Source organism: Phasianus colchicus, chromosome 4 (assembly GCF_987193195.1).
Source record: "Phasianus colchicus chromosome 4, bPhaCol1.hap1.1, whole genome shotgun sequence".
Taxonomy (NCBI): Eukaryota; Metazoa; Chordata; class Aves; order Galliformes; family Phasianidae; genus Phasianus; species Phasianus colchicus.
The window spans coordinates 33,687,416-33,701,940 of NC_143439.1; the positions used below are offsets into that span (position 1 = coordinate 33,687,416).

The 14,525-nt window shown below is 41.0% G+C and overlaps 1 protein-coding gene across 1 annotated transcript; it reads right to left on the bottom strand.

Moving 5' to 3' along the window:
- Positions 1-7,679: 7,679 nt before the first annotated feature.
- On the bottom strand, positions 7,680-10,369 carry LOC149918169 (uncharacterized). The gene has a single exon (XM_090139152.1). It carries the CDS (start codon positions 9,620-9,622, stop codon positions 7,688-7,690), a length of 1,935 nt encoding a protein of 644 aa, XP_089995278.1. The 5' UTR covers positions 9,623-10,369; the 3' UTR covers positions 7,680-7,687.
- Positions 10,370-14,525: the final 4,156 nt, after the last annotated feature.

Consider the following 14,525-nt stretch of genomic DNA (forward strand, 5'->3'; position numbering starts at 1 on the left):
GAAATGCACAGCACTGCATGTCTGGCAGCTCTGGCAGCTCTGCCACCTGTGGAATAGGTCAGTGTGGAGTTTGTGTTAGTTGGGTCGCCACTTGATCCCCTGGTCCTGCTGGTGTTGCCTTGCTTCCTAATCCAAGCCCATTTTGAGAAATATCATTTTTGGAAGTATGGATATCCCACAGATGGTGGTACTGTAGGGAAAACTCTATACTAATGAAAAATATGCTTTTAAAATACTTTCCCATTGTATTTAATGTTGGAACATTCAGTGCTGAGTATAAATGAAAATAGATATATTATTCTTCCCCTAATCCTTCCATATATTACAAGATTCTCTTGCTTTTTCCACTTGTTCTTGGATTGTGTTTATAAAACTATCCTAGCAATATACCACAATAAAACTCTCTCCAGCTGACAATAATCTTTTTCTCAATATTTTCTGAGATTTTCTCTGATATGTTGAACTTTGTCAAGGACATAATGGGATTGCACTGGTAATATTTCATTCTTCATTTACTGAAAGAAATAGAAAAGAAAGGGGGCCAAACAATTGCTTTATCTAGTGTACTGAAAATATTTATTTTTAGATTAGAGACTGCCTAACTTTCTGCTTTGTATTATTGGAAGTATTGAAGTATTTTCCTGTCTTTTCCCTTTCAGAACATTTTTATTGTTGCTGGTTGTAGTTTTATTTTGTTTATTCTCCGAATACTGATCTGAGAATCATCTTGTTGTGATTATTCCATTTTTAATGCTATATGTCAAAGGAAGTGTCTTGGCTTGCTTGTTATAATTCTTTGAGCATTTCCTGTGCAAATCAGGTGTTATCAGAAACCAAATCATTTTCATATAGGCTTTGAGAAGTTTTGTGCACTTAATGGTAATTCTTTCTTCAGTTTTCCTTCTCAGCCTTCACCAAACATAAATAAGGCCCTTAAATGAAATTTATAATATGGTGATGACTGAAGATAAAAACAGCAACTGTCTGGTTTCATCTTGTGTGACCTGCAAGCAATGTGGAGTGCATACTTAAAGTTTTGTTTTCTCAAAAGTCGTATTACTTATTCCTCAAAATGATTAAAAATGATCTATGAGATTTTTTTTTCATTTGATTTAATAGGGCAGTATCATGACGATTTAATTGCTATTTCTAGTACTGTACCTTTTTATTTTCCCTCTGGAGAAATACTGGACCAATAGCAAACCACTGCCATTTATTTATTTGTTTGTTTGTTTGTTTCCTGAAATGCACTTGCTATGATGGATTATAACCTGCTGCCTTTTGAAAACACTGTTTTAACTTAAAGTAGACTCTTCATTTGTTTTTCAAATATTATTGGAACGGTATTTCCTAACCTAAAATTTCTAAATACTATTCTTTTCTTTTTATTATTTGATTGAAGTCTCTCTTCCAGAAAACAAAAGTAAATGTGCAAAAAGAGGTACTATACTGTAATTATATGCAGAAAATGAGGTCAAGATAGGACTGCACCTTTTGTAACAATCCTTACTGCATTAAGCACAATTGTTGACAGTATTTGTGGCACATAGAGAAGACAGTATTAATGTGGCTGTGTAAGCAATACCATTCATCTATCTGTCTGGATATATGATCGTGAGCAGAAGATTGTTTATTGTCAGAGGCTGAGTGGCTAATAAATGCTGGCAATGGGTTGGATTCACTGGAATGCTGCACAGCTGCAGCATTAGTCAGACTTTCCCTTTTCTGAATTCTGTAATCCCTTCAATATTGCATTAAATATGTTTTCAATATTTTTCTGGATGAAAATGTGCTGAATATTGCAACTGTTTAATTTTGATGTTTGTCACGTAGGAAATCTGTGTATGGCAGAAAGTAACAAGGTTTGCTGCTAAAACCTAATGCAGTTTTTCCTTCTCTCTTTGCTCATTCAGATGCTTGTGATTTGTCTATTTATGACACTGGTAAGCCTTTGTTATCGTTCAGAGGTGGAAGCATGTCAGAATCTGTGAAGCCAAATTTCAGGCCTTAGTGCTTGGCTGAACTTACTGAGCTGACCCGTCACCCTATGTAAGAATCAGAGCTTCTATAGATTTTAGCGTCAGTGGAATTTAATGGATGGATTTTGGATTTGTTATACCTCACAGTCCAAGTTCTTGACAAGCCAGGAGTTGGAATGGTTTATTAATATGTCACTATTTTTTTTATTAGTTTTCCTAAACAATCAGATGGTCTATTGTTAGCTGATCTATTGTGTCTCTCCCAAGATTTTAAAACAAATTTTATCTATGAACCAGATTATTTGGATAACAGTGATTGCAATTAATGATGTGGGAGCAGGAAAATATGCTCGCCTTATGTTGTGGGTTCAAAATTAAGACAGGGAATCCAAACACATGCAATTCAAGTTAACCACATGGTCTAATGCAGTCCTGGCGAAGCTAATGCTCACTGGGTCCATGTGTTTCCACCATCAAGTGCTTTTCCAGCTGCTGTTGAAAATAAGGAAAGCACACCAAACAGAACGGACTGTAGGCACCATGATAAGCTTGGGATGATTGCTTTAGACATTAGCCTGACCTGAAAACAAGTGGGCTGTAGACACTAGGAAAAGAGAAGGTCATTAAAAAATCATATTAAAGTTGTAAGCATTTTTTTCTACTTTTTGTCCAGCTCTGTTAGTAATAGCTTGATCAGACTTAAATAAAAAGCTTACTGAATCTGTTAGCTGTAGGTCACTAGTTCAAGCAGATTAACAGTAGCAGAAATATACATTAACTGAAGGATGAATTAGTGGTGTCTAATTACTTCTGGTGTTCACATTGCAGTTAAAACTGATTTCAGTCACTTATTTGCAATTATAGTGCCATCAGTAATGAGTGGGTTGTAGAGACTACACCCTGCATTCATACTGAAGTATTCCCTTAAGAAAAAGGTGGGAGACTGTTGAGGAAGCTTGAATGAGTGTTCTTCCTGTTCCACAGTGAAGTAGAAAGCTTCAGAAACCAGAACTGTTGACATCATCTGGAGCATAACAAAAAAAGTTTGACTGAATTGTTGCAAGCCTGTTTTGAAAACTAGGTGCCTACATGGAACACAAAGTTGCATTATTCGTCACATTATCTCTTCATTATTTTTTTTTTTTTCATCTGGTGTCTTGACAGTGGTGTACTGACAAAACATTTCAAGTATTTCACTTAAATAGGAAAATTGAATACTGTTTTATTTGTTCAAGAATACACTCTAAACAAAGAAAGAAACAAAAATCCCCAAACTGAAAGAGTATAAACCTTGTTCTTCTCCAGCTGTGTCTGAAGAGTAGCTTTGCAGTTTTTCCAGACGCTCAAAGCAGTTTCTCATTTTATATAAGTCACTGATAGCCAGTATTACTCATGCATCCAGATTGTGATGTAATTTTCATAACAGAACTTTTTACCTAGAATGATTTGTCTTGTTTGGGAGTTTGGAGCTGATGCTCTTCCTCTAATTGTGCCCATCTCTTCTGAAGTGCTAATATCCCCTCCTTTTCAGAATATTTCTGTTGGGCCATTAATCTGTAGGGTGCAGCCTGCTGCACTGGATTTACTCACTCCTCTTTTATTTTGTTGATGAATTTGCTGGGTCATAACTTAAAAGTTCGTGGCTTAGATTCTAAGGCTACTTTTTGCACCAGCAATTACTTACTTTTGAATTGAGATGATTGTACAACAACAAAGACATCTAATTAGCAGATTTGTTTATTGTTTCTAGTAGTAAGGCCTTTAGTGATATCCATCTTACAGTCTTACTTTGTTTAGATCACTGCAGGTACAGGAGTTAGGGTGCCACTGAGATCTCTGTTGTCTTCTTGGAGAAGGAGTAAACTAAAAAAGAGTCAGGACCATACATTTTAAAAGTGTTTGATACACTGAAGTAGTCATCCATCTATCCCCATTACAGACTGTCACGGAATTAACTGGATCAGTTTATGCCCGTGACAGGGGGCAGTATGCCCCTGCCCTCCCCACCCCCCACCTGGGCCCACAAAATGGGAAGGAAAGGGGAAAAGGAAAGAAACAGCGGCAACAATCTATGGAGGTAAACTTATTTTACTAACTATGATATTGGAATGCAAAATAATACAATATAATACAATCTAATTGAAATTGAGACTAATGAATGAAATAAGATATGAGAGAGAGTTCCCGAGACCGAGTCAAACCTGAAAAAGCTTGGAACGGCTAGGAAAGCACCCTCCAGCACCCACTGCCAGGCAGTAAGAGACCGCCCCCCCCGGAAGGGTCAGATCCCGTGACTTCCGCAATGTATAGGGATAGGTACGTGGAGTTAGAATATTAACACTTCCAGTACACGATGTTTTGATGTTGAATACTGAAAGTCAAATAAGCAAAAACCAAAACCATGACATTCCACCCCTTATTCTACATCACTACATCACGCTTAATATATATATATATATACACACATATGCAAACAAACAAAATGATTACAAATGCATCACACGCACACGTCTATATACATGGAATTACTGTCTGCACTCCCCCAGCATCAAGTTTCCTTGTGGTACACATTGAACATCCCCATTTTCCTGCATTACCCACCAAGTAGATCCAGGTCCCTGGGCAAAAACAGTACCGCGGAGAGGTCTGCCCTTTCCAGAAGCTGGAAGAACCCAAACTGCTTTTCCCAACATGCTCTTTACGTGTACAACAGGGACCTTATCTCCCTCTACGGTATGTAGAGAGCTGGATTGGGTAGGACCATCACGATTGATAGATCCTCTGGTATTGACTAACCAGGTGGCTTCTGCCAAATGCTTCTCCCAGTGCTTAAATGTTCCGCCACCCATTGCTTTCAGCATTGTTTTTAACAACCCATTGTATCGTTCAATTTTACCAGAAGATGGTGCATGATAGGGAATATGGTAAATCCACTCAATGCCATGATCTTTGGCCCAAGTATTTACAAGAGAATTTTTGAAATGAGTCCCATTATCTGACTCAATTCTTTCTGGGGTGCCATGTCGCCAAAGGACTTGTTTCTCAAGACCTAATATGGTGTTTCGGGCGGTAGCATGGGGTACTGCATATGTTTCAAGCCACCCAGTGGTCGCCTCTACCATGGTAAGCACATAACACTTACCACTGCGGGATCGTGGCAAGGTGATATAATCAACCTGCTATGCCTCCCCATATTTATACTTTTGCCATCGCCCTTCCTCCCAGAGTGGTTTCATCTTCTTGGCTTGTTTGATTATAGCACATGTTTCACAGTCATGAATAACCTGTGCAATAGCATCCACAGTTAAGTCCACCCCTCGGTCTCTAGCCCACTTATATGTTGCATCTCTCCCCTGATGGCCCGAGGTCTCATGAGCCCACCGAGCTAGAAATAATTCACCCTTATTCTGCCAGTCCAGGTCTATCTGAGCCACCTCAATTTTGGCAGCTCGGTCCACCTGATGGTTATTTTGCTGTTCTTCAGTAGCCCGTCTTTTGGGCACATGAGCATCTACATGGCGCACCTTCACGACCATATTCTTTGTTCGGGCAGCAATATCTTTCCACAGTTCAGCAGCCCAAATAGGTTTACCCCTTCTTTGCCAGTTATTTTGCTCCCACTGCTGTAACCACCCCCACAAAGCATTCGCCACCATCCACGAGTCAGTGTAAAGATAAAGCATTGGCCACCTCTCCCGTTCAGCCACATCCAAGGCCAGTTGGACAGCCTTTACCTCTGCAAATTGGCTTGATTCTCCTTTCCCTTCAGTGGCCTCTGCAACTTGTCGTGTGGGGCTCCACACAGCAGATTTCCATCTGCGATGCTTTCCTACAATACGACAGGATCCATCAGTGAACAGGGCATACTTTCTTTCATTTTCTGGTAATTCGTTGTATGGTGGGGCCTCTTTAGCTCGTGATACTTCTTCTGCTGGTGTTCCAAACTTTTTACCTTCAGGCCAGTCCATGATGACCTCTAGGATTCCTGGACGGCTGAGGTTCCCCATCCGCGCTCTTTGCGTAATCAACGCAATCCACTTACTCCAAGTGGCATCAGTTGCGTGATGGGTAGGGGGAACCTTTCCTTTAAACATCCAGTTCAACACTGGTAGTCGAGGTGCCAGAAGGAGCTGTGTTTCAGTACCGACCACTTCAGAAGCAGCCCGAACCCCCTCATACGCAGCTAAGATCTCCTTCTCAGTTGGAGTGTAGCCCTCTTCCGACCCCTTGTAGGCCCGACTCCAGAATCCCAGGGGTCGGCCTCGGGTCTCTCCTGAGGCTCTCTGCCACAAACTCCAAGTGGGACCTTTCTCTCCAGCAGCAGTGTAGAGGATGTTCTTTATATCCTGCCCTGTCCGTACTGGCCCTAAGGCCACGGCACGGGCTATCTCCTGTTTAATCTGTTCAAAAGCCTGCTGCTGCTCAGGGCCCCATGTAAACTCATTCTTCATTCGCGTCACATGATAAAGGGGGCTTACAATGAAGCTATAGTTTGGAACATGCATTCTCCAAAAGCCCACTACACCCAAAAAAGATTGTGTCTCTTTCTTACTAGTGGGTGGAGACATAGCGGTGATTTTGTTGATCACATCTGTCGGGATGTGACGACGGCCATCTTGCCACTTTATACCTAGGAACTGAATCTCCTGAGCAGGTCCTTTCACTTTGCTCCGCTTAACAGCAAAACCAGCACGCAGAAGAATCTGGATTATTCGCTCTCCTTTTGTGAAGACTTCTTCTGCTGTATCACCCCACACAACGATATCATCAATGTACTGCAAGTGCTCAGGGGCACTGCCCTGTTCTAATGCAGTTTGGATCAACCCGTGGCAAATGGTTGGGCTGTGTTTCCACCCCTGGGGCAAACGGTTCCAAGTATACTGAACACCCCTCCAGGTGAAAGCGAACTGTGGCCTACATTCTTTGGCCAAAGGAATGGAGAAAAAGGCATTAGCAATGTCAATGGTGGCATACCATTTGGCTGCTTTTGATTCCAGTTCATACTGGAGTTCTAACATGTCCGGCACAGCAGCACTCAGTGGGGGTGTGACCTCATTCAGGCCACGATAGTCCACCGTCAGCCTCCATTCTCCACTGGCTTTACGCACTGGCCATATGGGACTATTAAAAGGCGAGTGAGTTTTGCTGATCACTCCCTGACTCTCTAGTTGACGAATCAACTTATGAATGGGGAGCAAGGAATCCCTGTTGGTGCGGTACTGCCGTCTGTGCACCGTTTTTGTAGCAATTGGTACCTGTTGCTCTTTTACCTGTAGCAACCCCACAACAGACGGATCTTCTGACAGGCCAGGCAAAACAGACAGCTGCTTAATGTTGTTTGTGTCTATAGCAGCTATTCCAAAGGCCCATCGATACCCCTTAGGATCCTTGAAATGCCCCCTTCTGAGGTAATCAATACCAAGTATACATGGAGCCCCTGGACCAGTCACAATAGGGTGCTTTTGCCAGTTCCTACCAGTGAGGCTTATCTCGGCCTCCAACACAGTCAATTCTTGAGAGCCCCCAGTCACTCCAGAAATATGGATTGATTCTGTCCCTTCATAAGTCGAGGGCATCAGAGTGCACTGTGCACCGGTATCCACCAATGCCTTATATTTCAGTGGTTCTGATGTGCCAGGCCATCGGATCCACACAGTCCAATAAACTCTATTATCCCTTTCCCCCCCCTGACTGAGGGCAGGGCCCCTCTATTCATTACCTGTGGTAACCGGAGCAACTGCACTGGCAGTTGATCTGCTTTGTAATTCTCTCACCCGTGCTCGTAGTACATGAGTAGCTTGGTCGTGCCACTTCCTCATGTCTTCTCCATGGTCACGTAAGTAACGCCACAAGGCAAGTCGCGATGTAGGATTCCTTCCTGGAGCTGGAGAGCGTTTGCCTCTAACAGCTGAGATTTTTGATTTTGCACCTGAGAAGGAGGGTTCATCGTCTTTAGTTAGTTCGATCCGTATTAGTTTCATCAGCTCCTTCAGTAGACTCTTTTGACTATTCTGATCTTCATCAAGCGTTTCTGATACTTCTACAGGTTTGTCACGATTCATCAGTGAAGACATTTGCTCTTGCACTTTATTCAGTTGCTCCGTCATTTGTGAGATGGCGGCGATGGCGGCGCGAGTTGGGGGTAGCTGTTGTTCATAGCTTTGGAGCATAAGAATCAATTCATAAACTAAGGGGCTTCTCTGTTGGTCCTGGTATCTGTCCGAGGCTGCCAATAGTGCAGAGGCGTATCTGGCTGGTGCTGTTGATGTGAGTTGCTGCCACATTTCACGCGTTGTTCTCACTCTCTCAGGGTCATGGCCTTGTGGGTCGTTAAAAACACAGTTAGGATCATACAACATTTCCACCACGGCTATTTCCCTCAAATACTGGATACCCTGTTCAACTGTATCCCATCTTTTCGTCACAGGCTTCAAGCCACTTTTGAAGGGGTACCTTTCCTTCACGGCTGTTAATACTCGTTCCCAGAGGGAGGCAGCCCCATCCAGACATCGACTAATTCCTCTGTCAATAGCTGGATCTCTGGCAATGGCTCCTAATTGGCGAGCTTCGTTACCATCTAGAGACAAGCTACTGGCCCCATCGTCCCAACAGCGAACTAACCAGGAAACGATAGCTTCATTTGGGCGCCGTATAAATTCCTTTCTTGAGCCTTGGATTTCAGTCATCTTCAGAGGCCGACGAGTAGTAATAGAAACTTCCTCTTCATCACTCTCTTCTGCATGTCTCTTAGTTTTTCCTTTTGCCTTTCTTGATGTTGGTGGTTTCGAGGAGGGCCCCTCACCTGGATCTTCCTCCACCTCCTCCTCCTCCTCTTCTTCTTTTTTCCGTTCTAGACGCGAGGACACTCGTTTCCATTTCTTGCCCTCCACAGGGGCAACTGATATTGTTACTGGTGTCTCCTGTAATTGATCAGATTTGACTTTCCCTTTGGCTTGAACCTCAGCTCGGAAACTCTCTCTCTCCAAAACAGTATTATATATGGCACGGTAAGCACAAGCCAAACCCCAAATAAGTTGTACCTCCTTAGATTTACCTGAGCCGCACTGCCCCTGTTCCAAATACTGGCTAAGTTTCTGGGGATCCCACAGGTGCTCAAGAGTGAAATCCCATGACATTGCGGGTCCCCATGCTTCTAAGATTTTTCCTAAACCTCTCCATATTCCCTGCCAGTCAGCATTCTCTGGTTCTGGAGGAGACTCCTTCTGCTTACTATTCCTGTATTGGAATACATTCAGGGAGAGTGATATGAACAGGACTGTTACGACCACAAGCATGAGAGTTAGCTCAGCATTGGAAAAGCGTCTGATAAACCAAAAGGAAAACCTGGAAACTGGTTTGAACATCGTGTGGTTTGTAAAATTAGCTATTCCATCTGGGATGTAGTTGCTTGTGAAATTAGCCATTCCATCCGGGATGCAAGTGTCAAAATTCGTATTAAACATTGCATATAGGTACCAAGATAGGTACCATACAGGCGTCTCCGTCAGTGCCCATATGTAGTTATATATGTACACAAGTCCACAACAAGTAATGATGACATTGATGATTCGCCAGTAGGTCGCGAGAAACACCATAGCTTTTAATCCCTTACTCAGCGCTCCCACGAAAAAGAATGGGTTCATCGCTGGTTTCTGCTCAAAAAGGGTTAATGAATTGAAACTAACAAGAGGGGGGGGGAAAGGAAAAAAAGGCACTACCCAGACTAAGCAGTGCTCAAAGTTTACAAATATCCCAGAATACTGGCAGTACGCCTGGCCTTTCAAGGTCAAGTTTCCCAGCACAAAACCTGAACTACTGATAATGCTCCCTAACGAAGCTCTCTAAGAGCAGAGAGCGAGATTCGTTCTAAGAGCCAAAAAGCAAAAACCAAAAACAAAAGGCAGCTATGCCCGCATTCTCCACCAAAATCTGTCACGGAATTAACTGGATCAGTTTATGCCCGTGACAGGGGGCAGTATGCCCCTGCCCTCCCCACCCCCCACCTGGGCCCACAAAATGGGAAGGAAAGGGGAAAAGGAAAGAAACAGCGGCAACAATCTATGGAGGTAAACTTATTTTACTAACTATGATATTGGAATGCAAAATAATACAATATAATACAATCTAATTGAAATTGAGACTAATGAATGAAATAAGATATGAGAGAGAGTTCCCGAGACCGAGTCAAACCTGAAAAAGCTTGGAACGGCTAGGAAAGCACCCTCCAGCACCCACTGCCAGGCAGTAAGAGACCGCCCCCCCCGGAAGGGTCAGATCCCGTGACTTCCGCAATGTATAGGGATAGGTACGTGGAGTTAGAATATTAACACTTCCAGTACACGATGTTTTGATGTTGAATACTGAAAGTCAAATAAGCAAAAACCAAAACCATGACACAGACACTGCATATCCTTTCAAAGGAGTACTGCTATAGCAGATCTTGGTAGAAAAATTAACAGACACTTTGTATTTCTACTGCACTGAAAGTCACAGAACAGAATGCCTTCAATATAATATTTCTATCTGGCAGAACCCATTGCTTATCAGATTTTTTTGTTTGTTTATTTTTTGTCAATATTTGTGTCGAGACATACAAAGAGAAGTCTTGGGATTAGGGAATAAGAGGGAACTTCTAGGTAAGCAAAACTACATGTTCTAGCAGCTTGTCTGCACAGTTGCATGGGAATTATCTGATCAAGATTAGTCAGGAGCTATGTCAGTCAGGAAAGTTGTGGGATGGACTGTATTTATAAAAGTAAGACATTTAAAAACATTGAGTTATATGTCACTGATGCTGTCAACACAGCTACAGCTTATCAAGGAACTTTTACATCACTACTCCCTCTAGTAACGTCACAGACCCCAGTCCACATGGACTATTTTGCTGCCATGTCACATTTATTTAATTGGTTTTCCACTGTCACACAACAGCTGCTTTTGATATTGCCCAATCAACATTTTTCTCACTCAGCAAACATGTTTCACATTATACTTTCCCCACATCAACAGGCATCCATTTTTTCTATTAGATGAAACTTTCAGCCCTCAGACTCAACTGCTGCAGATTTCTTTCTCTACATTTTTCTCTGCACAATGTTTTTCCAATCAGATATTGCTTCTGACCTTTATTCAGTAGCTGCCACTTGCAAAATACTTTTAGATAAGTATTGTAGCTTTCCTTCAGGCATCTCTTCTCATCCCCATACACAAATTTGTATGATAATATTAGTCATTCCTGTTTGTTTACAGTCAAGGAGACAGTGAACTCTATTGGGATTTACAGCCCTTGTTTCCACAGCTTGTTTTGTTTTGGCACAATTTGCTAGTTTTATATCTATGTTGCTATTGTATGGTTCTGTCAGCAAGCACCAATTGTGTGTGACCATGGCAGTAGGTGAGAGTTGGCGGGGGTGGGGGTGGGAGGGAAATGGGGGAGGGCTCTCTCACCCTCTTCCATCAGCCAGCTCTCCAGCTGCCACTTCTGCCACTTGGAAAAATGCAGCCCCGTGTCTGCACTGCCCCAGCAGATCCATGGGTCAGGGAAAGAGCGGGCTGCTCTCAGCAACACATGGGTAGCCTTTGGAAACTCTTGAACAGAATGTTATGGCAGATCGTATCACATACCATATCTTTAACGTTAGGTGAGGAGATCACCAAGAAACAGTTTAACAATTTGGTTATGGAAAAATATTGTGCAAAAATAACAGAGAAGATTTGCATGGCACATAAATGCTATTATTCAAAGATAGTTATCTGGTTATTTTCTTTTTTCTTTTCAGTTTGGGGTCACTTTTGCAGATACACAAAGCAGCTGGTCTACACCTGGTTCATATCTAAAAAGACCTTTGCTCAGGAAAAGTTCACAACTAAAAATAACACTGAAGGTTTAATCTACTTAAACTCATAAAACCTCAACTTTAGTATGAGTGCTCTAGAATGAGGGATGAAGCAATTTTGTCAAGTTTTAATTTTGAGTCATCTGTATTTACATTATTAAAAATTGGAGTTTTAAGGAAGGTATTTATACAATCAGGCACTGTTTGGAGGTTCTGTCATGTTTATTTCTCTGTCTGGAAGGTGTTTGCTAAATCCCAACCATCATCACATAGACTAGCTGTTGGGCTTTCAATAGTAACCGTCCTTATTGCCAATCTAGATCATCAATAAATAAAATTGTTACAATTAGGAAAAAAAAAAACCCAAGGCATCTAATAGCAAAAAATAAGTTTCTATGAAAATAAAAACATTAGGATTAGATACCTCCTAGTAGCTTTTTTTTTTTTGTAATGTGTTAGTCTTCTGATTTAACATCTTTCTGAAAGACATAAGCAACAAGTTTGCATTTTAGTCTCTGTGATCATTAATATTGTCCTCTAGTTATTCCAGTTTTTCTGACCACAGTCAGAAATTACATGACTTTCTTTTGTAGTCCACCTGCTTTATTTAAACCACAAATTACAGTTCTGCTCTTTGCCGCTACTGTGTGGTCTCAAAACCATCTCTTCCACACCGAGTATGAGAATGAAATCGTGGCTACTTGCTGCTGGGCTTAAGATGAATTCTTTAATAGGAAAAACTGCATTTTACTTAAGAGAATAACATCCTGTGGCAGGGCTATGGCAACAATAACACCTCTGCTGCCAGAAAACACTTACCCTGGGTGGCTTAGATGGCCCCAAATATTTAAGAGCATTTTTCTCATACTGTAAATTCCCCATGGTGCATTATTTTCTACCAAGAGCTAGTAACTACCTTGTCTGTAAAGCAACTGGTCTTAAGTTTATTAGCTTGCAAGACAGAAAAATAACAGACACATATCACTGACATTTAACAAAGATATCTTTCATGGTTTTCTGTATTTTTTCATGTGCACCACACATCTCTCTCTAGTTAGAAAAACACATTTTGAACCACATTCTGACTAACATCTTATGAAGCAAAGCATGTTTCTCAAAAAAATCCTTAATGCTTCACCAGATACTGAGGCCTTTTTCAGAAAGTTCTAAAGGCTTTTGCAGAAGAAATAACATGTCAGCTTCCCCAGTGAAAGCTGTTTCATCTTTGCCATAGCAGCCATACTATTTACCTTGGCATCAGGGGAGAACATCATCCCATTCCTTCACTGGAGTAGAAATGATTGCAGAAATGATATTCATGTGAATGTGACTTCTTCCTTGCAAATTCCTATTTGTGCCTTTTAATAAGTATGGTACTAATCTATTCCTTTTGAGTGGAAGAATGTGTCACAAAAAGATTGTGCACATGATCACTCTAAAGCAAAAATGTAGTGACAGTGTATTTTGTTGTCTCAATAGATCTTTCCACTAACTGGAACATCTCATGGGTAGGTTATGTGCATGGAGGTCAACCACAAATATTTTTGTTCTTCTCAGAGAATAATTTTAGCCAAAATATATTGGGTCTGCAGAAAGTTGAAAGCCACCCTCAGCTCCTGAATTTTGGATAGGTAATCTGTGCAAATTAACTGGTACTCGGTGACACAGAGCATGCTGTTGTTGGCTTGTTCTTGCAGCAACCACATACTAATAAAATAATAATAAGTCACATGTGTACTTGTTAAGTTCACAGTAAATAGCAGGTAGCATGAAAAACAATGGGCTAAAAATAAGGATGACATTTTATAACTTTGTTTCTATTTTAAACAGACCTTTACAATTTTTGGAATGTGAATTTTGATGTGTTAATAAGAATTTGAAAAATTCTTACTCCCAAGTGACTCAACTTATGAGTTGAACTGTACAGAACTTCAAAAGCTAAATCTAGATATTCTGAAAATTCTCCTCTAGGGCCTGGGATACTATTGAAGCTATGGCAAGTATTTCATTAGCTCAAATGGGAATGGGACTGAGACTGTGATTATTCTTTTTTGAAGCCTCTGAAGAAGTCCAAACACCAGCTGTCTTGACTAATAATAAGAAAAATTCAAAGGAGAGCAATAATTCAGTGTATTCCTATGCTGTCAATACCATGTAAAGCAGAGGGATTAATTTTCATTTTCTGTGACCCAAACATATACAAGGTCTACTGAAAAGCCTCTTTGGGTGGCACATTAGAGGGAAATGAACTGAGATGAAAAAAGAATTAGAAATGATCCAAGCTTCACACTAAAGAGAAGGGATTATGTCTAGGGCTAAGGGAGAGGAATGCTAGTGTTTTATAGCTGAACAGTTTCATATGACTTACAAGGGACATGTATATTTCTTTCTTTATTGGCTCACCTACTTAAAGGTGAACAAAGGTGCAAAATTTGGTTTTTACTGTGTCAATGCCATTTAAGCTGTAGGGTGATGGAAAAGATGTTTCTGTAGGAAGGAAAAACATTTAACAGAATGCTCTCCTTCTTCTTCACTCTCTCCTGCTCGAAATCTTAGACATGTCAAAATTTTATTTTTTTTATGGATGTCATTTTTTCTAATTCAGTAATGAATTATTTGGCTACAAGAATTGTGGAAAAAAAAATAGTACATTGAGAAATGTTTGCAAAATGTGGATAGTACAACCCTAGGTTTTATTTGGACAATTTCC

Excerpts from the sequence above, each read along its gene's own strand:
- LOC149918169 (XM_090139152.1), bottom strand. The coding sequence starts at position 9,622 with ATGAACCCATTCTTTTTCGTGGGAGCGCTGAGTAAGGGATTAAAAGCT.